This window comes from Podarcis raffonei, chromosome 2 (genome assembly GCF_027172205.1).
Source record: "Podarcis raffonei isolate rPodRaf1 chromosome 2, rPodRaf1.pri, whole genome shotgun sequence".
Lineage (NCBI taxonomy): Eukaryota > Metazoa > Chordata > Lepidosauria > Squamata > Lacertidae > Podarcis > Podarcis raffonei.
Window position 1 is genome coordinate 60651078 of NC_070603.1, and position 25729 is coordinate 60676806.

The 25729-nt window shown below is 40.9% G+C and overlaps 1 protein-coding gene and 1 non-coding gene across 4 annotated transcripts in view; both read left to right on the forward strand.

Moving 5' to 3' along the window:
* SPOCK1 (SPARC (osteonectin), cwcv and kazal like domains proteoglycan 1) overlaps window positions 1-25729 on the forward strand; it is a 396815-nt gene that overhangs the window by 119558 nt on the left and 251528 nt on the right. For all 3 annotated transcript variants that reach the window (XM_053376868.1, XM_053376869.1, XM_053376870.1), the window contains exon 3: window positions 4933-4978. In XM_053376868.1, coding sequence (XP_053232843.1) covers window positions 4933-4978 — 46 coding nt within the window. The remainder of the gene's footprint in view (window positions 1-4932; window positions 4979-25729) is intronic.
* Window positions 2461-2672, forward strand: LOC128409671 (small nucleolar RNA U3). Its single transcript, XR_008329284.1, has one exon. It is a non-coding gene; the product is annotated as a small nucleolar RNA U3 (small nucleolar RNA).

Genomic DNA, 25729 nt, shown 5'->3' on the forward strand with positions numbered 1-25729 from the left:
TTCTGGTCTCTGGTCTATGAAATAGACTGGAAAGTATGGAGCAATAGTTCATTCTGTTTGGAAACTATATCAGGTGGTATTCGGTGGTATTCAACTAAGTTTTCCTCAGAGTAGACCCACAGAAAAGAGCAAAATGTAGCTGAATGCTGCCCATTAAACTTCTGTATTGTCATCCCTGGTTTAACATTTGGGTACAAAATGGCTCTAGGCAAACTGATCCAGTAGGGAGGGAAGATCAAACTGGTACAGGCGTTTAATCACATAAACTTCACTAAGTGAGCACTCCTTGGACTTTTCCAGTGCTCAGTTAATAAAGCAGTAATAGCACAATAAATGCCGTTGTTAATCTTTATTTATTTAAAATATCCATAAAGTCCCTCCCATTAACATAATATTACCACGTCAGTGTACATGAAAGCATGTCATTTTCTACATGCTAAAAGTTTATATATCAGAGAAGGTTTCTCTAAAAACAAAAACAACCCCCCCCCCACAATTCCCTTATCTATGTATTTCCCCCCCTACACAAACATGCTTTTATTCCTAAGAGACTTTGAGTTGTATTGAACATAGCATTAAAACTAAGGTTCCATCAGTGCCCCTCCTCCCCCTGTGTGCTCCCTAAATCTGTTGTTGGAGTTCCCCCAACTTTCCAGAGCAGAACTGGGGATAGCATTATATCACACTAGATGGAATCATTGTGCTGCCTTCCCCTACAGTGCAGTGGGTTAAATGAATATGTTCCTCTCAATTTAGATAATGTAAGTAATGAATAGCTTGGGGAAGAAAAGACACCTAAGAAATACTAAAGCATTGTATTTTGTATAGGAATAAATTAAAAGCAATTAAGCTTAAAGCGGGGGTCAGGTCTAATAATACTTTTTGTGAGAGGGAAATATGCTTCTGCAAGTCATTTGTTCAACTGAGCAGTAAAACTTTGTAGTAGTGAATCCACTGCATTAGAAGAAGCCCTGGGATGCAGAAGCTGCTAAAATAAAATGATGCTAGTTTAGAATATTTACATTGAAAATATCTTCTTATTCTTAACTAGCTGTCATTTCCTGCTTCATGTGATTAGATCTGCATGTGAACAATTTCCCACTCCAGCTCACACTTTTTATATACAGCTCTGCCCTTTCGTAAACCGCTTTGAGGTTTTATTACAATCAGGAGGTATGTAGATCTTATGGAAGGAAAAAACCCCATTAGTATCACCTTCAAAATATGCCTAATGCCATACAAATTAGCAAGTTGCGCACAAATTAAGCAAGCTTTGTCTGTAGGCTTGCAATCTAACAAAAAGGCATGATGATATTAGGGAGGAAATGGAAGAACGGTAAAAAGGGGTTGAAGAGCAGCAGTTGGGAGAAGCAAGAATGTAAAGGAGTTTTTACTTCAATGTAAAAGAGAGTCAGCTGTTAAATGGAGGAGCACTTCAGGGAATGAGAAATGGAAGTAGGTGGGGAATAGAAAAAGTGTACTTAGGTTTAACTAGGAAATTGGTACCTTTAGAGTGAAGGCTTTAGGAAGAAGTGTGTATAGAAATAAGAGATGATAGAGAGGGGAAAAGATAATGCAAAATTATTTAAATACAAGTAGCTTAAAGCACTGATGAGAAGGAAGAGGAACCAAGTGACAGGAGCAGTATAACCAGAGTGGGGATGGGAATTGCATGAGCTGAAAGGCAAGTAGAATATATTAGGCAGGTGGCAGAGTTGAATACAGACTATAGAATTTTGAGAGCAGAAGCAGCAATGCCAACAAGAACAATGCTACAATTTATCTGTGCAGAAAATGGAGAAAATACTGACCATGAGTAAGTGCAGTCTACTTCATTTGGTAGTGAATTGTTTACCTTAAATGTTAAGACTTTGAAAGACCATGGACATATGGAGGAAATGAGAATGCCTAGATTTTAAGCTTGAGGAGAAAAACAATATGAACAAGTACAAGATAAATTTCTGCATAACAAGGAAAAATCAGAAGCTCAATTTTGACCCAAATTAAGTTTGAGAAACTGGATATCATTCATATGAATCGAAGGGTATCAGAAAACCGCAGGGGGTTGGAACATGAAAAGGAGAAATGGCTTGGGTGTAGGTTAGTATAGTTGTAACTCAATATAAATGTGGTATGTGAGAGCAAATAAGCAGATGAAAGAGCCAAAAGGGAGAATGTCAGGGGTGAAAAGAAAAGGGCCCAGTATTCAGTTCTTTCAGAAAGGAGAAGAGGTGGTTAAGCAGAACCATTGTTAGAAACTCTGAAGTAATGACAAGAAAGTTACTGCTTAACTCCAATACTCAAGCAAGCAATGGAAGTAGGTCAGTCAGCTGGACTGGAGGCTAAAGAACCAGAAGAAGGAATACAGAGAAGAGATATTGCTGCAATAAGATTACTAGAAATAGAAGTTAGAGAGTGAAAAGAACTAAAACCAATTTGAAAACGAAGACGACCTATGGAAAGGCTATACTTTCTAGAATTATCTCTGTACTGTCAAACGAGAGCTGTACTCAAAAACATTTGGCTAAGTGAACTGTGAGGAGCAAACCTTTTCTGAGCTGGAAGCAAGTGGGCAGCGTTGCATTCATGTAGCTGTTGCTTGCTTTTTTTTTTTTACCCTTACGCTTTCTTTCTCTAAGAGGGTTGGCGGAAGAGAAGATAGGCTGAGCGGCTTAAAAAAACAACAAAAAGTGACAACATTTGGAGGATGAAAAGTAAGACATTGGAAAAGAGCAGTATCCTCAAGAAAGAGAAGAACAATGAGAGAGAGTGGGGAATGAGAACCAAACACTTTTTTTGGCGTAACAAGGGTAGACATACAGGAATGAAAGAGAGAACATATAGAGAATAATTGCAAATATGCAAGAAAAAGGAATGCTAGGGCAATGGATGTCAGGAAGCAAGAGAAAATTGAGTGAGGGGCGTGAGTAGTAGAGTGGAAAGAGAGAATCATGAAAGACAAATATGAGTGAATAATCACAGAAAAAGAAGCAAATAGTGGAACCTCAGCCATACAGGAGAGGAAGAGGAGGAATGTAGATGGGGGTAAAGGGAATGGATTTTTAAAATCTGTTTTAAAATGCTTTCACCAAAAACTTCTGGAGGAAATGATGAAAGGAGCAAGTGAAGAAGTTATACATAGTCCACAGCAGAGGGGGACTGAAATGGAGAGAGAGATGAAGAGAAGCTCTCAGAATCAATTGACTGAAGGTTGCAAAAGGGACAAGTAGCAATCATTTTGCTTCATTAAGAGATAATAATTTGTTTTTTATTTGAACAAAATGATGTCCAATATTAGTGATACTCAGAGTAGACTCACTGAAATCAATAGATTTAATAATTTAAATCCATTGATTTCAATGGGTCTACCCCAGAGTGTATTGGATATAATCCAAGATCACTAAAATTACCATGTGCAGTATGACTAGACAATAGCAAGGCAACTTTAATTCATTTTTTTAAATGTAGATAAATGTAGGGGATGGGGAATGTACTAAGGTTAACTAGTTAAACGGTTAAATTCAAGACAGCTCACTAAATCTTTTGCTTGTTAAGCAGTTGAAAATATTGGGGGTTTTTAAATGTCATTTGCATGCTACCCTTCATGACTTCTTTATTATCCCAGAGTGCTTTACAGGAGAGGAATACCTAGTAAAAAAACACACCAAACCTTTAGTATTTTTATCATCTCTGGCACAGCAATATGAGGCCTACACCCAGTCATTTCTCTCCCATGCAGGATATGCACACCCAGGAAGAGCCATTTGCCATGCTTACAAAATCTGGTGTTGTGAATTGGAATCCTGATTGTGCATCTTGAGGAGAAGGAGGAGACTTAGTTAATAGCAGCCAGTGTGTGGCCCTGTTGAGAAAGGAAGCAACCTCTGCCTCTGCTTGTCTTGTGTTCACTACTTGCACAGTGTTACAGTTCCTTATGCATAGCTCTTAAACAGATGCCTTACCACAAAGGCCAGTTTCACAGATTTCATTTGTAAATATGTTGCTAGTGCTGATTTCTACAGGTATACATGCCAGAGACAGAGGAAAGGTCACTTATCACTAACGTGTGTAATGGGTAAAAGAACCTTTGCTATCAAATTTAGTCACTGCAATTCATAATGCCTTTGCTTTGAATATGAATATCAGCAAATTAAAAAGCCCAACTGTAATATGAAGCATTATTACTTCCAGAGTTTTTCTCTAACTCAGATATAACCGAAGTTAACCCTCTTCCTTTCCCAATCCATTCCAGGTATAAATTTTGGAGTGGAGTAAGGGAGAAAAGTGAGCTGGTTATGGGGAAGGATTTCAACCATGTCATTCTCCACATTATGTCATTGGGTGTGCAATGATATCCTGAAAAAGTTTGGGATTGCACTCAAAAATAACCAAGCTCTCTGCTGACTTTAAAAGAAAATTGGTTGGGCTAAAAGGTAAAAGTAAAGGGACCCCTGACCATTAGGTCCAGTCGTGACTGACTCTGGGGTTGCACGCTCATCTCGCTCTATAGGCCAAGGGAGCCGACGTTTGCCCGCAGACAGCTTCCGGCTCTCTGCTGACTTTAAAAGAAAATTGGTTGGGCTAGATGAGCCCAATTCCAAATGAAGCCGAGAGGAGTTTTCCCTTCACTGGTTAGGCTTCTTTGAAATTCCCTGGATATATACACAACCCTGGAGTCACTAAGATAGCACAGTATTTTGAGCTGTGAAATATATCTTCATTTTCTGTGTTATATTTTGTCTGTATATGTTTGAAAGCAACATTTTAAATTTTTAAACTTTGTTTTATCTTGAGGCCAAATAGTAAATGGATTACAGAAAAAGAGTTTGTATATTTGTTTAACAAAGAAATAAATAAAAGACTTGCCCAAAAGAGTACCTACATTTCATTTTAACAGTTTAACTGTTTTCACTCCTATTTTCTTCCCTTTAGGATGATTATTTCAGAAACTGGAATCCAAACAAGCCTTTTGATCAAGGTAAAAGAAATATTATATTCACTCTATAAAATTGCTTTGTTTTATAAGTATCAATATCCATAATGCTTGGTTTCTCAACAACATAGCTTCACCTATTGGTATAAAACAGCTACTGACAGGAGCAGCCAGCCTGGCTTATTTCATAGAAATTGCTTACAAGGATACCTGCACATTTTGCTTCGCAACTTCCTTTTTCAGGAGGGCTAGAACCTTAAAAACACTAAAGAAAGCAAATAAATCTTAGCATCTAGATGCTCTGCCCAGGAGCACCAGTGAAGGCCTTCACAGTTATCGTAGTAACAGTGGGCACTAGGTTGGTGACCCCAGATTAAACAATAAAGTTCCGTTCATTCAACTATACGGTAGTCTCACTTAATTCATATTATTACAAAGGGTCAAAGTAGTTGCAACATGGAATTAGGATCTTCTGTGATACTTCTTTTACTCATTAGCAGCCCAGTGGGAATGCTTTGAAAACTGAGAAAGTGGTGCTTTGGAAGAGAGTGTCTAATTTACGGTTGTGCCTTTCCCCAAAATAAATTAGGTACTTTCTCATGAAGACTGGTGCTTTACATGTTCTGTAAAGATCTCATTTTTCACAGTAACCTTTCTATGATCTCTCATCTGTATTGGAATAGTGTTGTGAAAGTAAAAAAAAAATGCATTGCAAAAAACCATGCATATTTGTTATATTTTGTGATTGTTTCGCTTGTAATATCTTTAAATACATTTTGTCAAAGTTGCCAGTTTGTGATGAAACAATTGTGCCAAACATGGCTTTAGAATTTCAGCATCATCGTCTGCTGTATTTTCATTTTTCTTGCTACATTTCTGTTCTTTTCCCTTTTTCCTTTTTTGTGTGCTTGTGTGCAAGCGGTATTTTAGCTTGCTTCCTCATCTGAAAATAAAAGGTCACCGTAAACAATAGTGTAATGCTACCCCTGGAAAGACTGCTGTTAAATGCAATTTTTGTTTCATTGTGAGTGCAAAAAAATCTCCCACAGCAAAGAGTACACCCATCAAATGTGCTAAAGGAAAAGGTGTCAGAGCTGTCTTGCTCTCATGTGAGGTATACAGAAATAAAAGAGTCAGTGCTGTGATGCAGTACCATATGTTGGCAAGGAAATACTGGTAAAGCGTTGATGAAATCTATCACTCAAGAAAACAATGTTACCAAATGATGGAATCATTAACCTAGCAGACCAAAACTCACCTGCCTTGAGGAAAGTAAAATGGTAAAAGGAATATCTGGCCTACCATTACTCTATAAATTCATATAGCCCAATAATAACCTGTCTATAACAGTAACATATGCCTGGATTCGTAAAGAATATAGAGCAGCACAGTATATTCACAATCCATTTCTAGTCAGATCAGTTTTGGTAAATCACAGATTCATGGAAGCCACAAGTACTTTAGGAAAGGTATTTAATAAATTCTGATTGGCTGGAGCACATAGAGATTCTACATGTGGGTAGTTTAGAAGTTTATCATAGCATCTAGAATTTCCAGAGACTCTACAGCAGTTTCTCAAACTTTTAAAAAGGTAAAGGTAAAGGTACCCCTACCCGTACGGGCAAGTCTTGACAGACTCTAGGGTTGTGCGCTCATCTCACTCTAGAGGCTGGGAGCCAGCGCTGTCCGCAGACACTTCCGGGTCACGTGGCCAGCATGACAAGCTGCATCTGGCGAGCCAGCGCAGCACACGGAAACGCCGTTTACCTTCCCACTAGTAAGCGGTATTTATCTACTTGCACCCGGGGGTGCTTTCGAACTGCTAGGTTGGCAGGCGCTGGGACCGAGCAACGGGAGCGCACCCCGCCGCGGGGATTCGAACCGCCGACCTGACAATCGGCAAGTCCTAGGCGCTGAGGTTTTACCCACAGTGCCACCCACGTCAAACTTTTAGATCATCCTTAATGCCTGACTCTAGCTTCTGACCCTTTTATCTTTGTGCTGTCATCTGTTGTACAGATGAACATGCCAGGATCCTTAGTTATAACCTCTTTTCAAATCATATTAGGATGTTAGGAAAGTGGGAGTGCTGTCACAGCCCTTGCATTCAGTCCTCTGTCAGGTATATATAATGCACCCAGGCCTTGGCTGAGGTCAGGAAGGCATTACTTGCTTAATGAACATACATATCCATGTTCCCTTCAAGGGGGAAACCACCATATTGAGAACCCCTTCTATACAGGGTTGTGCAGCAGATTCTTTCCAGATCTCATACTGAGAAGATAATAAGGCACATTAGCAGTCCTGCTGGGGTTGTACATATCAGTTTCTGCCAGTTGAGTAAAAAGCAAAGAATCTGCAACCGTTCAACTGGAAAGTAGTTTAAGTGCATATTATAAACTGATGGGTACCACACTAGATTTCTAACAATGTGACGGCCACATTTCTCCCTTAGAACTTAACATTTCTGCTGCACCCAACAGCACGGCAGAAGAATACCATTCTGCACTGGTGTCCTGAAAACCCTTAAATAAGAAAAAAATAAAGCTGCTTGAAATGGTTTTTCATTAAGACTCTGTTACTAGCAAGGAGAACATGTGGGACAATTAACCTTCCCTGGGTCTTGCCTCATTAAAATTTTAGCAGATGCTATTGATCATCTTTACACTGCATGGTGTCTACTGCAAACAAGCACTGCTGGCACTCTGGCATATATAAGAGGACAGCTTCCCAGGCTGGTGACCAGCATTATAAAGCATGCAGTTTTGTAAATTACTATGCAGTAACCAACCAGTTCCATTACAAATTTTAAAAATCCATGACATTTCACTGGCACATTACAGACAAATAGTATTCGCTTCCATATTTATTGCTGTATTATGTGATGTACATCACAGTAGTTACTGACCAATACGTGTCTGATGAAGTGCTAAAAGTATCCTTGAGATCCAATCATTTCTACAAAAACAGCTGAATTGTGCTGTTGTTCTGCCCTGGAATTTATCTCCTGTGTGTTTCTGGATGCAACTTAAGGACAATCCACTCATGCAAGTTTCAGGTTTGCCACTACTGGAATACCAATGAAATACATCTCTGTTTGGATTAGATGTTCAACAGAATGCCTGTAGGCTACCTAAATCCCTCCTTAAGCCTTGTGTTTCCAGGATTTAAATTTGGTTTTTTTGTTTTTCACTGTTGATTGGCACAGGAATTACTTTCCTCTGTGGACATACAATGATTTGAATGTGCAATTCTTAATGCATAATTATCTCGTTCATGCAAAGCAGGTATTTGTGAAAGGACTCACCCATTTTCTAACCAGTACATAATCTCAAGCTTCCCGGCTGTATTATGTAGTGATTGAATGTTCGTGTGTAATGGTGATGTGTGTTGGGGTGAGTTCAGGAGGGCTCGGTTTCATTCTTTACTGAAATGTGACCATTTTATATAAGTAAGCCTTATGCTCCTGCATTGCATTGCTGGTTTTTATTGTCTTGTATTTCCTGGGATGCTAATGTATTTGTGCTCTTGGAATTCTAATGATGTCAAGTTCTCTCTCATATTTGTAATTGCCTTACTTTCAAGCTGCTAATCAGTTTGCTGTTATTGTGAACGCCACGTTTCCTCTCCAGGGCTTCTGAAGCTAGTCTGCACATTTTCTCCCCCTCTCTCTAAAAATCCAAAGCACAGCTATTGCACTCTGACATATAATCAGTGACCTGTTTAAAATTATTGATTTAAGCTGTTCAGAAATCAGACTTCATAAAGTGGGCAGTTTTAATACAGATAATTGACTCTTGGCAGTTAGGTCCTGTTACCTTAGGCCAAAATAAAGCGGGGCAGGGAATGATAGTGTTGTTGATACAATGCTACACAACATACACCTCTGTATATCCTAATTGTTAAGAGTTTCATTTCAAAGCCTCCATTGTTAGATGGGCCAAGTAATCCTTCTTCCATAGTTTCCCATCATCAGAATACCACTCTGGGAGCTCCAAGTACATGTGAAATGAAGTCAGAGAAAAGGGCCCCATGTCATGTGTCTTATAGTCTCCCTATATGGGGTTTTATATTGGTGGTAGTGTGCTGTGAATGGGAGTTGTTATGCCATATCCTATGCTCTGCTACGGCAATATTGGTAGGATGGAAGGTGACCGGGGGTGGCTACTTTGTTTTGGGAGGTAAATTCCTTACACCAGGTTGGCAGCTTGTCTAAAGCTTTGCAGCCATGTTCTGGGTGCATAGAAGATTTTGCATAAGTGTGCTCTTAGGCTTCCCATCCATTTGTTGTTTAGTCTTTTAGTCGTGTCCGACTCTTCGTGACCCCATGGACCAGAGCACGCCAGGCACTCCTGTCTTCCACTGCCTCCCGCAGTTTGGTCAGGCTCATGTTTGTAGCTTCGCAAACACTATCCAGCCATCTCGTCCTCTGTCGTCCCCTTCTCCTTGTGCCCTCCATCTTTCCCAACATCAGGGTCTTTTCCAGGGAGTCTTCTCTTCTCATGAGGTGGCCAAAGTATTGGAGCCTCAACTTCACGATCTGTCCTTCCAGTGAGCACTCAGGGCTGATTTCCTTAAGAATGGATATGTTTAATCTTCTTGCAGTCCATGGGACTCTCAAGAGTCTCCTCCAGCACCATAATTCAAAAGCATCAATTCTTCGGCGATCAGCCTTCTTGATGGTCCAGCTCTCACTTCCATGCATCACTACTGGGAAAACCATGGCTTTAACTATACGGACTATCCCATCCATAGCCCACTCCAATTTCATCAACATACTTTCACTGGTGAAATAGCTCTGCAAGCAGAGTATTCTATAGGTATGTCAGAGGAGTTCTACTGGCAGATCTGTCAGGCCAGTAGCATATTTCGAGTTCCACCAACATAATTAGGCTTCTGCCACTTCCCAATATACCTCTGCTGGTGGATCGGACTGCACCCTGAAAGTCTCACATAATTGATCAGTAATCAGCAGAAGTACGTAGTTCTAATTTAAAAGTCTGGGTTCATTTTAATGCTGGGAATGTGTATTCTTGACTGTTCGCTGTGACTAGGAAGTAGGATTGGGGGATAGGAATTGCACAGGTGGCAGGTTTGCGAACTTGAAGTCTTATTCCTGAATTTAAAGTGGAGGGGGGGAAATATATTGGCAGAATATGTTTATAGTCATAAAATGGAAGGGATTTATAGCCAACAATTAAGCTATTAAAATAACCATTAGGATTCTATTCTCCTCTGAGATTACAATATTGACTCACTTTTCTCCCCTTAGAGAATGCGGAAATTCTTTCACTTTATATGTGAGGACTTGACAGAGAATGAGAGAACAGGTACACAGGCAGGAGGATGAAAGGGAGATTTTTCTTCCACTCTTAGCCCCGTAGACTAACAATGGCACCCAGAGAAAACTCAAGGGTTGGAAGCTTAGAAGCCGCAACACTCTATGCTCTTTTGCTCTTGGACGTAACACATTCAGAATTAAAGATAGCTCCAGGTACTGGAAAAGAAACCAACAATCTGTACTTTGTCCAAAGCAGTTGTGGATTTGAGCCAAAAGAGAAGCGCACAATGGAGGTTTCTTCTGATATTATGGAACATAGCAGTTACAAACAAATGCAGATGGCCCACACTTTCTCCATGCTTCCACATCTTTTCTCCTTCATTCAGAATAAAAGGTTCAGATTTATATTGTAAGCCACTCTGTGATCCATGGTATAGAAATGAAATAAATAAATAACTTTTCCAAATGAGAATATGCCTGTACCTGCCCCTGAGAGTGGAGGGAAGATGGAGAAGTTTGGCTTTGCATGATAAAAGAGAAGTGCAGGGTATCTGCACTCCTCTCTGCCTTCCACCCATGTCCCATGATGATGGAGGTTTATTGCCTGCTAACATAAGGAAATATGTACATAGGCCACAAATGCACCCCTGATTGCCCATTGGCAGGAGGTGTGACTTCACTGTCTTATTTCTTGTTCCTAGAAGAGCAGCAAATACAGCTTAGTCGAAATAACACTGCTTGCCCTTCAAGTCATTCCAGAACTTGGGTGTTGTGTAAATGTACCATATATCCCAGTTGTGCAGCCTGAGCCCCCCCCCCCGTGCTTTTTTGCAAATAGTGTCCTTCCTGTCATTTTTACTATAGCTGTTCTGCTACTGCTCACTGAACTACATTATAGGGCCGGCTCTCAAACATAAAGAAACCCATTAAACATGCTCTATGGACTTGAACAGTTCACCTTGTTACATTTGAGTCCTGATCCCTGCAATTATTTCCTCTCTTTTTTAATAAGATGGTGTCAGATTTTAAAGAAAGAGCTGGAAAAGTGGTTGTATACCTTTGCTACATACTTCATAAGTACAAGAGAAAAAGTCAACAGTAGGTGTAGCATAACAGCAACATTTCAGTGTAATCACTATGAGCAACAACAATAATGTATGTAGATTATAGAGTGTTTGGCTCTATAAATAATAATACAGGCCTTTACCCTATCCTCAATTCTCAATGCAATAGAGGTGATAAAGGAAGAGGAGTTGAAGGTGAATGTAAACAAGGGAAGAATATGTTTTAGTTCAGTTATAGGTACTCCAGCTTCGCTTCACTAGAGAATAAGAACTAAGAAGTTGTGCCAACAAAGTTGTTGTTAATAATAATATTTATATCCTCCCCTTCTTCCTGAAGGAGCTCAATAAACACATCAGTGGTAGAACAATACAATAAAACAAACTGAAAACAATCCTTGATTAAAAACAATTAAATATATCTGTATAAAAATAATTACAATACAGGTGCAAATCAGCGTAAAGATCTCCATTTAAAAGGCTAGTTGAAAGAAGAAGGAGATTTTTATGAAGGATTTGAAGGAAGGATGTGCCATCAGAAATGTGTTCATTCTTATCAATGGTTAACTGTTGAAATGTTAAGTTAAAAGAACATATATCCAGCACAAGAAATCTTACATGCCACTGTAGCAGAGGTTCATTTAAATTCTTAACAGATTTGCAGAATCCTAGATATGCAAGCAGATGCTGTTAATTTTTCTGGTAATGTGCACCAATAAAGAATAAACATTGATAGCCTTAAAATCAGTGAACCAGTTTAGAATGGTTTATAATTTGTTTGCCATATGGCATTTTAAAAAGCATCATTACCCAAAAGGCAGAAACACTGGAAGTAATGGGATGCTTTTTGTACTGCAGAAATATGCTTTGAATTAAAAAATACTGGTCTCACTGAATGACCATTATTATTTCTAATAAGCAAGCAGATGGATACACTGAAAGAAGAAAACCTGTCTCGTAAATGAGACTATATCCAATTTCTCCAGAATGTTGGGTGCAAGAGATTATAGAACTGCCAGATATAATAGATGTAGGAGGTGCAAGTGTCATTCACCTATTTGGCAGGACCTTTCGAACTACATTTCCCATATGCTCCACGGCAGTTTCTGAAATTGCTCTAGTGAGGGTATACAAACATTTGTAATTAACCCCGGATAAGCAGCCCAACCTCTCAAAGTTCACAGTTACATTAAAGCAAAATATCAACTTAAAAATGGCATGGTGCATGAATCTTCATTAATATCTTATTTCTGTATTGACTAAATACCAAGGGTAGCATAAATGAAAAGGCTTGATGTCACGATGGGTCTCAGTGGTTCAGCAGAATTGGCTGCTTTCATAAAGAGATCTCTCAGACCCAGGCTAGACTAATTCTGTGAGCAGTCTTGGGACTGAGGAAGGGGAAGTTTAAGTCTTTCCTTTCTTGCCATAGTCCTGACAGAAATCACTCAGTGACCCAGTTTTGCAAGTAATGCTAATGCTGAGCCAAACCCTGTCTCAGAGTGAATGAACAAATGAGAGGCTTATAGAGTGATATCACAGCTGCAGGACTCCTCCCCACAGTCTGATACCACATTACCCAAAGCTAAACAATGGGTTGGCTTAGTGTTACTGAATCAGATTCACCAACATTAATTGCAGGGCTCCATCCCTTAAAAACAACTTAAGGTCAAACTAGGCATGGCAGTGGCTCAGTTTACATGTAAAGCTAAGGCAGATCTTGTCTTAGTGCATGCAGGCTCCCAGATAGGAGATTATGACACCTTTGCTGCTCCTCTGGTCCTCCTGCTGCTGTGAGCTAAGTCATAGCCATTCGTGTGTTACCTGAACCCAGGTTTATGGTTTTGTCTTACAGTCTTTGCTTGCCAGCTTTCTGTTTGATTGAATGTTGAACTCTAGAGCATGGATAGCCAATGTAGCACCCTCCAGATGCTGTTGGACTACAACTCTCACCATCCCTGGCCATTGGTCATGCCGTCTGGGGCTGATGTGACTTACCGACTAACTACAGCATATGAGCGCATCGTTTCTGCTACTCCTGCTCTAGAGCCTGTACCCTTAAGGAAGACCAATCAGTTCCCAATACCAATATTCCAGCTGATGAAAATCCTCATCTATTGTGTTTATGGTATTCTGATTAGATCCACTAAATTTGTTCTGGTATAACCTTTCATGTGCATGCACACTTCTTCAGATACCTTCAGATGCTACTGGACAATTTTTTATCCCCCCCCCCCAACTTTGTCAGACCAACACGGCTACCTACCTGATTAGATCCAACATCTTTGTATCCTTTTCATGGTTCCACCTTTTGAACCTTTTCTCATTCTTCCCTAATTTTGAACAGCCACTCCTATTCTTTTTACCAGGCTGTTGCACAGTGGTTGGATTCTTGCAATGTGCTCTACATGGGGCTGCTCTTGAGTTTGGAAGATGCTGCTGATGCAGAATGCAGCAGCCAAGTTAGTGAGTGGGTAGTTGCCTGGGCACCAATAACACCAGCATTTGCTGCTAGTTAGCTACAAAACCAAGTTCAAGGTGCTTGTATCAACATATAAGGCAGAGCACAAATTAGTATCTAGGTGCCCACTGGATTGCCAATATCCTGCTCTTTATACAGCACCATGGTTTTTGAGGTCTGTTAAAGAAGCCCTCCTAAGGGGAACACATCAACCAAGGGTGCAATATGTGGTGATGTGAGAGAGGCTATTCTCAATTTTGGCATCCCATTTAATCACAGATTTGGTTGGGAGAAACCCTTTTGGGCTTTAGACACCTTTTGAATACTTATTTATTCATGCAGGCATTTGGGAAGCACAGTGGTACCTTGGGTTACATACGCTTCAGGTTATATATGCTTCAGGTTACAGACTCCACTAACCCAGAAATAGTACCTCGGGTTAAGAATTTTGCTTCAGGATGAGAACAGAAATCGTGCTCCGGCGGCGTGGCAGCAGCAGGAGGCCCCATTAGCTAAAGTGGTGCTTCAGGTTAAGAACAGTTTCAGGTTAAGAACGGACCTCCAGAACGAATTAAGTAGTTAACCCAAGGTACCACTGTACTGTTCTCTCTTGCTGGACTGTATATGATTTTTATGTTTTACTGCTGTTGCTGGTTTTAGATTGTTTTATACCAGGGATGAGGAACCTTTTTCCAGCCTGAGGGCCACATGCCAGTGGTGACCACTGGGCCAGAGACAAAACATGGCAGAGCAATGAAGCTCCCTACTCCATTTTTATAGGATACAGTGGTGCCCCGCAAGACGAATGCCTCTCAAGACGGAAAACTCGCTAGACGAAAGGGTTTTCCGTTTTTTGAGCTGCTTCGCAAGACGAATTTCCCTATGGGCTTGCTTCGCAAGACGAAAACGTCTTGCAAGTTTGTTTCCTTTTTCTTAACACCGTTAATACAGTTGCGACTTGACTTCGAGGAGCAACTCATAGAACGCAGTGTACATAGTAGCCTTTTTTGAGGTTTTTAAAGACTTTGGTGATTTTTGAAGCTTTTCCAAAACTTCTTTTGCAGCCATTTGGTAAGTTAAGCTTTTAAAACTTTTTTTGGGGGGGTTTGGATTTTGGGTTGGGGTGTTTGGAATTCAAGGACTTGGTGTTGGGGAGGGGTTTGCAAGAATCTGGAAGCATGTGTGGTTTTTTTCTGCATTTTTATGATTTTTTGTGACCATTGGGGCACTCTGCTGTTTTTTAAAAAAATTTCTGGATTTGAATTTCTGTGTGCTGGGTGGCTGGGGGAACAGTTGGGGAGGGGTTTGCAAGAATCTGGAAGCTTTTTTTGTGCATTTTTATGATTTTCTGTGACCATTGGGCCACTCAGCTGTTTTTTTAAAAAAAATCTGGATTTGAATTTCTGTGTGCTGGGTGGCTGGGGGAACAGTTGGGGAGGGGTTTGCAAGAATCTGGAAGCTTTTTCCCCCCCTGCATTTTTATGATTTTCTGTGACCATTAGGCCACTCTGCTGTTTTTTTAAAAAAATTCTGGATTTGAATTTCTGTGTGCTGGGTGGCTGGGGGAACAGTTGGGGAGGGGCTTGCAAGAATCTGGAAGCTTGGTTTTTCCCCCCTGCATTTTTATGATTTTCTGTGACCATTGGGCCACTGCTGTTTTTTTTTTAAAATTCTGGATTTGAATTTCTGTGTGCTGGGTGGCTGGGGGAACAGTTGGGGAGGGGTTTGCAAGAATCTGGAAGCTTGTTTTTTTTCCCCCTGCATTTTTATGATTTTCTGTGACCAGTGGGCCACTCTGCTGTTTTTTTAAAAAAATTCTGGATTTGAATTTCTGTGTGCTGGGTGGCTGGGGGAACAGTTGGGGAGGGGTTTGCAAGAATCTGGAAGCTTGGTTTTTTTCCTGCATTTTTATGATTTTCTGTGACCATTAGGCCACTCTGCTGTTTTTTTTAAAAAATTCTGGATTTGAATTTCTGTGTGCTGGGTGGCTGGGGGAACAGTTGGGGAGGGGTTTGCAAGAATCTGGAAGCTTGGGTTTTTTTCCTGCATTTTTATGATTTTCTGTGACCATTAGGCCACTCTGCTGTTTTTTTTTAAAATTTCTGGGTTTGAATTTTGAAATGCTCTTTACAGTATGTGTGACTTTAAAGAGCACTTAATAAACTCTTGTTGTACCAAATTTGGCTTTGTTTGGACTTTTTTTGACCATAGGAACGCATTAATTGATTTTCAATGCATTCCTATGGGATTCTGTGCTTTGCAAGACAAAAAATTCGCTAGACAAAAAAATTCGCAGAACGAATTAATTTCGTCTTGCGAGGCACCACTGTATTTATTTTGCTGTACCCCAATCTGGTGGGGTCTTTTTAGAATTAAGAAGAGGCTAAAAGTCCACTGAAGAACTATGGGAGCTATCCCACACGGTTCCAGGTGGACCATCAAACCTTGAGGAGGATGAACACTCAGACAAGCTTTACACAAATAGTTCAGCTCACATTTATCTTGCTATCCGATTTTCCACGCCCTGTCATCAAAAATTATTCATTGCCTTTTAGCTCTGTGTTTTGTGCAGGAAGCAAATGCCATCTCTGCATTCAGGTCATTATGTCTTCTTGTTCTCTCGTGTGTGGAAGAGAAGTGGCTGGCAGACACTTTGTGCCCTGTTTGCGGCACCTAGAGCTTTAACCCTCTGTGCCTCTTGACACCCACAGCTTGTACTGCCTAAAAGGCCCAAGAATGCCAAAAGTGTTCAGATATTTAAAGGGCCAGTGAGCATGCAGTGTAGTAGATTATTCTCTCTTCTGGATATTGTCTTTCCCCCCAAAGCGGGGGGGAACTGTTCTCAGACACAGGTATACACTATAGTAGCTCATCCTTTCTATTTTCACAAGATTCTTTTTTCCAAGAAGGAAGGATAATCATCAGAGATATCCAAGCATCCTTCTGCACAGAAACTCCTTTATGCTTCAGCTGGAAAATATGATTCATTCGTTTGCTCCCTTGTTCCATTGGTATGCTAGCTGGTTTCTGGGCAGCCTTATATAAACTGGTGCATGTGAGACAGCAATATGCCCACTGGTCCAAGGAAGAAATGTTTCCAAGATGCACAATAAGGTATTTAGCATTGTATCAGCTGGGAGCCCCTGGCATCCGTGTACGATCATTAAAGCTTTTATCTACAAACACCTGAATGTATATCAGTTCTTCCACTTTGCCATATGAAGTAAGAATAGGACCCACATCTTCCTAGTGTCTGACAGCTGAATTATGACCCACAAAATGGTTTCTCTCAGTACTGCTGGGGGGTGGGGGAGGGAGAGAAAGAGAAAGATGATGACTGGAGTTAATGAATATCCTTCCAGAAGGAGATAATGAGAGAATTGTGATGCAGGGTAAAATCATGGAACCTGCAATTATTTTTGAAGGCTTCAATTTTCGTTTAGCCCTAGCCAAGATGTGCTTTTTGAGAAGCCACTCATAAATCCATTTTCTGGAATTGTTTATTTCTGTATCTATTTTGCTCCCCATAAATGTGCAGTTTCCTAAAATCTTTCTGTTATTTCTGTTTCACTTGGAAGATTTTCTGTTTGGCCATTTATACCATCCCCCTCCCCAATACTCTGGGTTTTGACGTTTATTAATAAGAGTGATTGCCCAATAAATCAGCTTTCTTTTAATAGTGCTTGAATATGCAGAGAACAATAACTGAAACTGTGAATGAAATGAAGTACTTAGCATTAAAAAATATAGTTGGAATAGCTGTAGACTCTGACAAACCACATATGAGCAAAATCTATAAGGATGTCTTCCTGTATTATTTAATTCTTCAGTACGCCGTATCAGAATGTCTCTGTGTTTGACTTGCTATCAGATTTGTAATTCAGTTTGACATTAACAGAGCAATCCTAACCCCAGCCAGGCAGCAGCAGGGTGGGACCAAGCAGCACAGCCTCTGCTGCATCCACCACTCTGCTGCTTACACTGGGGCTGGGGTAGAAGACAAGGCAGGCAAACCAGGAGCGGGCACAGCAGCTGAGCCCAATGATGGCATGGGATGGCAGAGGATCCAGCTCTGGAGTCAGGGGATCCCATGTTGCCTTCCAACATGCTCTGTTTGGGGGAATTTCTACAGGTTGCACACTGGGGAACAGAAGACAGCAGAGCTGTTTGGGGCTGGGTAGAGCAGGGGTCGGCAAATTTTTTTAGCCGCAGGCCGGTCGACTGTCCCTTGTGGTGGGCCGGAGAGCGGCACCAGTGTGGGGGAGGGAGCTGGAAGAAGAGGCGACGGGGGCAAGTAGTCCTCTCCCCACCCCCTAGCCCCAGCCGCTGTGCTTACCTTCCCTGGGGCTGCCACCACTACCACCACCGCTGCTTCTCGTGGGTAGTCAGAGCGAGCTCGGCCACGCCGCTCTCTGGGCCACAGGAGCACCAGGACGGCAGTGGTGGAGGGAAGATGAGCAGTGCGGAAGGGCTGGATCCGGAGAAGGGCTTCTTAAAATGGCACTCAGTCAGCTTAGCCCAGCCCCCTTCCTCCTCTAGGCAGGGTGGGGAGAAGCCTGGAGGGAGGAGGGAGGAGGTGCCACCGTGGTGTGGGGGGAGGAATGGAATGGCGCAAGAAAAAAAATGGCGCAGCCTGAACGAACAGAATTCCCACGCCGATCCACAGACAGTCCGTGGACCGGGTCCTGAAAGCAATTTTGCCTGATCCGGCCCACGGACCTTAGTTTGCTGACCCCTGGGGTAGAGGGAGATTTCCACCCCATCAAATCCTGTGATAGCAGGAAGCCATGAGTTTAATTTCATATGGTGGTGGGATAAAAAGTTGGGGGGAAATCAGGATCTATAGGGTCGGGTTCAAATGATGAATTTCAGCAGCAAAAGTCCACACAGTGACTTCTGCTTGTGCAGTGGGGCTCCCCACCCCAGAGGTATAGGATTGCAATGTAAATATGTATTGTATACTAGTGAAAATTGAATTAAAGTTGCAATTAGGAAACATTAAGCACCAGTATTGAAACTGTCATGCACCAGTATTTTGAAGAGTGTAATAATATTGCAAAGTATTATTGGCATCATCCAACCAAAGTTTATAAACAGCTTATGCTTAACCCTGTCATTGAAATTAATTGAAATTAAAAATGCTTAATTTTGGCTGTCTCAAGATTTATATACTCAGATGAGACACAAGATCTGTATAATTTGTGTTAACTTTCTGCTTTGATTTTTACATTCAATTTTCTGTGTGTGACCTTACTTAACCCAGAGTGTCTGTGTCTCAATTTGCTCATAATTAAAACAGAGGGTAATACTTAGGCTTGCACTCAGAAATAAAACACTGTTAAGTAAAATACTCCTGTTAAGTGGAGGGACATTATTTTAATGCTGTGCATATTTTTAGATTATAGATTCTGAAAATAGATGAAAAGCCTGATTGGAAACACAATGGTAATTTTAAATACCTAAATTGCCTTTGTGTCACGCAGTATGATGTGCTATAAAGATTTATTTAGATTTTTTATTTATTTAGTGCCTAGATTTTTAATTAGAACAATAAATGAAGAGGTGAAATGATTTGGATGGTGAGGGAGCCAACATTTCATTTACTATCATAACCTGGCAAAAATCCAGCCTGATCTTGATTGTTGTTGTTGTTTAGTCGTTTAGTCGTGTCCGACTCTTCGTGACCCCATGAACCAGAGCACGCCAGGCACTCCTGTCTTCCACTGCCTCCCGCAGTTTGGTCAAACTCATGTTTGTAGCTTCGAGAGCACTGTCCAACCATCTCGTCCTCTGTCGTCCCCTTCTCCTTGTGCCCTCAATCTTTCCCAACGTCAGGGTCTTTTCCAGGGAGTCTTCTCTTCTCATGAGGTGGCCAAAGTATTGGAGCCTCAGCTTCACGATCTGTCCTTCCAGTGAGCACTCAGGGCTAATTTCCTTAAGAATGGATGCGTTTGATCTTTTTGCAGTCCATGGGACTCTCAAGAGTCTCCTCCAGCACCATAATTCACTACCGGGAAAACCATGGCTTTAACTATACGGACCTTTGTTGGCAAGGTGATATCTCTGCTTTTTAAGATGCTGTCTAGGTTTGCCATCGCCTTTCTCCCAAGGAGCAGACGTCTTTTAATTTCGTGACTGCTGTCACCATCTGCAGTGATCATGGAGCCCAAGAAAGTAAAATCTCTCACTGCCTCCATTTCTTCCCCTTCTATGTGCCAGGAGGTGATGGATCTTGATAGATTACCTTAGTCATTTAGTATGCCTTTCATTGCAAAATACACCATTACCACTTAAATAAATTTGCATTTTTTTCTCTTGAACTAACAATGAGAAAATAGCATTTTTCAAGTGCTTTAAAGTATTTTTGGTGACAACTTCTACAACTTTCATGTTGCAATAATTTGAAGTGTCCAAGGAAAAGAAAGGCAAACCAAGATTACAATAAAAAGCTCGGATAACCCTTTCAACTATTAGACATCCAGGTGCTATTTTAACACAGTGCAATTTGTTTTAATGCAAGCAGTAATGACGATAACTGCAAATCACTGCATCAAGAAGCTTTTAGAGACTGAGCGCATGAAACAGAGGTCAAATGTTCTATTTCCCATTGTGAATTTTACATGAGTTTAATACATTGGCATTTTCAGTACTGAAACCTGTGAAATACTGGCCAATACTTCAAAGGCACAATCTAATAGAGGCTCATAAAAATTGGACTTCAAATGTGCAGATAATTTTCCTCTTATATTTTCATTTGCATGGACCACATTGCATGTGAAAATAAAGCATTTCCCTGCTTTCACATTCATATAGATGTATCCATTGAAGTTTTGTCCTCTAATATGATCAGTGCAGTTAGTGTCTGGAACACAGAGGAGGGAAAGAATTGGCAGCTCCAGCAGCATTAATGGTGACATCCGTCTTGCCCACAAAACAATGGAGACTGCCTGTCCAAACTAGGTGCACATCTGCCCATTTCCCTACTCTCCTCTCATACAGAAGTTGAGTTTGATGCCAGCAAGTAACACTGTGGGTTCCCAGAAGAAGCAGAATCACCGTGTTGGATAGAGGTACCTGGACTGGGAAACTACCACTCCCACCCACCATAACTGGACAAAATACCAACATGATAAATCTACTGCCTCTTTGCTTGATAAATTAAGAGTGTTGTCACAAATGTGTAGCATGGATAGATTGTGTAGTGCATTATAAATGAACTTTTGATAGCGGCAACTCTTTTATATCATATTATTACTTAAGAAAATGCAGTAAGGCACATCAAGTAATGCGCATAGTGGGGTATACAATTAGCTCAAAGTGGAGATTCATGATGCATTTATCTTGCCATAGTTGCAAATATTTTTATTTTCAAAAAAGAAATACACAATGGACTTCATCCTGTTCACAGGATGGATGGCCAGCAGAAGAATTTGTTGCATGGAACTGTCTTCTTCTCATGTAACCCTATCTTCAAGTTATAAAGTAATGTGGATGACAGCGAAATCTGTGTCATATTATATATTTAAGCTGTGTTTAGAGCTAAGGGAAAGTTGGCAGCTCTCAGTAGTATATGGATTTTATGTCTTATAATACTGTGGTTCAATACAACTTCAAAACAGACACTGCCTAAATTGTTTGTTTCGAAGCAGTGCATTTCCATTGTCTAGGTAAAGGTAAAGGGACCCCTGACCATTAGGTTCAGTCGTGGCCGACTCTAGGGTTGCGGCGCTCATCTCGCTTTATTGGCTGAGGGAGCCGGCATACAGCTTCCGGGTCATGTGGCCAGCATGACTAAGCCGCTTCTGGCGAACCAGAGCAGTGCACAGAAACGCCGTTTACCTTCCCGCCACTTTGACGTGCTTTCGAACTTCTAGGTTGGCAGGAGCAGAGACCGAGCAACGGGAGCTCACCCTGTCGCGGGGATTCGAACCACCGACCTTCTGATCGGCAAGTCCTAGGCTCTGTGGTTTAACCCACAGCGCCACCCGCGTCCCTCTCAAAAGCAATGCACAATCTCCTCAGGATCTGATATGCAGTTGGTGACTCTTAAGAATGCTGGCCTGTGATGACAGTTGGAAGACCCTGGTGCATAATATAGAAGGGGCATTGCCCATAAGCTGTCCATCTTCTTTGATGATAGATAGCATCCTTTTAGATGCATTTTAATTCCATTTTCTCTGGTGGCTGAAGAATCTATTCGAAGATCGGCAAGCCCTGCCACAGTTTTTCCATCTGTGTATTTCATTGGAAAAGCCATGAACAATGCTTTGCTTTCTTGTGCTCACTTCTGTGCTAAAATTGTAGGGGTAATTTCTCATCATAATTTTGAGTGCCAGCCCAGTGCCTGTAATGCCAGATGTTTCTGTTACTCGCCAGACTTTTCCACTCATTGGTGTCAAATTCTTTTAAGTCACTTTTACAAACATCCTTATATCAGTCAGAGCATTGAGGTCTGACTGGCTGGGCATATGGCAGGTGTATAATTGCTTCAGAACATGCACAAAGTAGAGAGTTGTGAAACATCCCAGAGAAATTTCACTAGAAGACCAGCTTGCATTCATCTCTAGAATTGGCATAGTGAGTAGTGTGTCAGATTACAAATCTTATATGGTTCCATTGACCTAAATTTACAGTACACAAATTGGGGCATGTGAATCGAGTTTCATATGTGCTTTATCAGTGAAAGGACTAGCAAGACATAATATTTGAGAAGCTTTGCCAGAAACAACGTTGTACTTTATTTTTACACCTTAAAAAATGAAACTGTATCAACAGTTTGGTGCCAGCCTTAATGAATTCCGTCTTTCTATATTGTTCTGCAGGCAACCGAACGTCTGAACTGCCAGGGCAAATGTTTGTGTTCTGGTCCACCAGGTGTTCCAAAACCATTGTTTTTCTAGGCAGGCAAGGAAAAGCATACTGGTGAACTATGGCTAAAAACATAAGAATCCTGTCAGTTCAGACCAGTGGCCCATCTAGTCCAGCATCCAGTTCTCTCATATGCCAATAGGAAGCTTGGAAGCAGGAAATGAATGCAGTAATATTCTCCTCCACAATGGAGGTTCATGGTTTTTAGAATATATTCGGTGTGGTGGTCTACAGTTGTGCAGGGTATTCTAAAAGCCCCAAAGTGTTCATCCATTCATGTCACATGTGTGTGCCCTGAAGTCTTGTAATATCTGAAGTTGCTTTAGGTCAGATTTGTATGATATTTACTGAAGATTCTTTTCCTCCCTCACAAGTCCTATGCACCCTCAATCCCAAAAGAGATTCACATCTCTATATAGGTAGTGTACTTTTATGTCATAGCCCATTCCTGCTTGCTAAAAATGGCCACATTAAAATACTTTAGTGTGATTCAGGAAAGGAATGTAAGATTAATTTTGCAACATGCTCCTTTAGTGGACTTGCTCTTATTTTTTAAAGAAGTTTCAAATTGAGTATTAAAATATTTGAATAGGGATGTCACAAGATTTCAAAGAGAGGTGCTCTAATAGGCCATGCTTTTAATGTTCATAAGAAGATTGGGTCAAATGCAGCCTGATTCATGGTCTACTGTTAGCTGGGCTAAATTCACTCCCTAGTACTATGAATCACTACTGAGGACCCGCTTGGTACACACAGGGTTATAACATTCTGCTGTCATTTACCTGTCAGGGATCCTGGGACATAAAAGTTTCATACATGTTCAGTTGAGCATCTTTAGTTTAGAACAGCCTGAAGTGCTCTGGGTGCCTGTACAGTGAAGTGATTTCTTCAAAGCCTAATATAATTCTTTGGGCAGTTTATTTTTTGGCATTAGTTCACAAATGGTTTGTTTTGTTTTTGTTTTTGTTATTTATTTTGATCTTGTATTTTTATGCTGTGAACCACCTTGAGATCTATGGATGAAGTAATAATAATAATTAATTCATGGGTTGATGGGGGATTCCTCATGGATCCAAACAGCCATCTGTAATCTCTGGGTCCAATACATTGTGACTGGTGAATCTTTTTCAGCCCAAAGGTCACATTCCCTTCTCAGCAATCTTCCAAGGTCATCTGCCTGTGGTGGGTGAGGGCCAAAGGCAAAAGCGGGCAGAACAGTTAATGTAAATTTTAGTTTTCTGCAGTCAGTTGGCTTCTACACACACACCCCTTTGTCTTTCAGAGAAGCAAGAGGCATTCTGAGAGTTCAATGATATATTCCATCCAGGCAAAAACAGTCTGTGTCAGTGTGGGGTATGGCCTGGAGAGAATTCTGAGGGCCAGAGCTGAAGGTCTGCATTTGGCCCCTGGCCCTGAGGTTTCCCACCATTGAAATATATGCTAGAGTACATGATACATCTGTCTTAGTTACATTCAGGCTTTCTCATGTGTCAGTTTCTTAGATCAGATACACACAATCCCATTTTGTCAGTTTTCATTTATTTGAATTATGAAACATCTAGTGACCTGCTTAAGAAAAATTGGTTAATCTTTAATTCACATTATTTTTCTCTAGTTGCCCAATCCCATTGGCTATTGTAGTGGCAAAGCAGCTTATGCTTGAGAGTCATGGGTCAACACAGTGGAATAGCTGGTGTCCTTACAGTGATACTTTCCCCCATATATTAAGCAGGTTAACCTTACAAAAAAGGATGCAGGTTGAAAAGAGGTCACTGGAGCACTAAATCTTCATACCATAGTTTCCTAGTCTCCTTCTTGCTCAGCAAAGACAGTACACACACACTGCCATTCCTCAGAGGTTAATATTGTGCTGTATGTTCAAGATGTAAGACATGGCATTCAAAACAATTTTGAGAGCTAACGTTTGGCTCAGATAGCACACCAGCTTGCTATCTAGACATGGAGGTCATATGCAAGCTTAGTGGCAATGGTATGCATTTAGCTTTACCAGGTCATACGTTTTATCAACATATGTTCACAGTTTAAGTTAAAGGGCAGTCATTTGTGGTCATGACTAATGGTCTCAAAATAATAAGAAGTACAATTTAAGGATAATCAGTGTAGATCATTATTTTCTATCCACATTCACTGTCATGTTTTAAAGGCAATATTCACTTCAAAAAATGCTATAATTTAATGCACTGATGGTGATGCTGATTCAATTTTCTGCTTGTATAAATATCTTCCAAATCCCTTATTATGAAAGAACATGGTTGGCCCTAGGTATAAGAATTCTTTTTCTAATCACGGAAGCAACCAGAACTAATGATTTGGTAATGACTCTGTCATTTGATAAACTGATCAATCTGACCTCATATACTGTACCGTGCCATTGTGTGTGCATCAATTAGTAGAAGGCATTAAATAAGACAAGATCTGTTAGTACTAAGCAGGATTAAAGGATTATTTAATGGGAGAGAAGCAATGAGGGTGAAATTATTTCAAACAATGAAGAAACCAGCTTGCTGAAAGCTAGAAATTGTAGCAAAACGTTGGTGAAGGCAATGACTTGCTTAGGTTTGAAGATAAACCTAGTTTTGATTCACTCATGTGCAATACCTTTTCTTGCAAGAAAAACATAGCAAATTAATTTTGTTCATTAAAGTTGTAATGAAGAAAGTGTATGATCATCAGTGTGTAGCTGTCAGGGTGGTATGTTCCTCTCTTCACCGCAATCACCACTTCCACGAGGTGAGGTTTTATGGTCTTTATACACAAGTATTTACAAAAGTCATTACAAGCTCATCACCATCAGTCTGAGTCCGAGAGATCAGATACCCCCAATGATTTACGATTCCATTTCCAGCATCTAAAGTGCGGGAACTTTACAACTCTTCTTTGACTCTGCCTCTTTTCCTTCCTGGTTCTAGCAAAGGTAAAACTCCCTCCCCCCTCCAACTCAGAGCTTAACCCTTGCGGTGCCTGCGAGACTGCTTGCTCATCTGCCACTTCTTCCTGCTTCTCTGCCTGCACCGACTCCAACCCTTCTCTGCTGGGTCCTGCTTCCCCCCACTGGCAGAGGAAGAGGAGTGCAGGGGGAGTGCACCACCCCTGGCAGCACGATC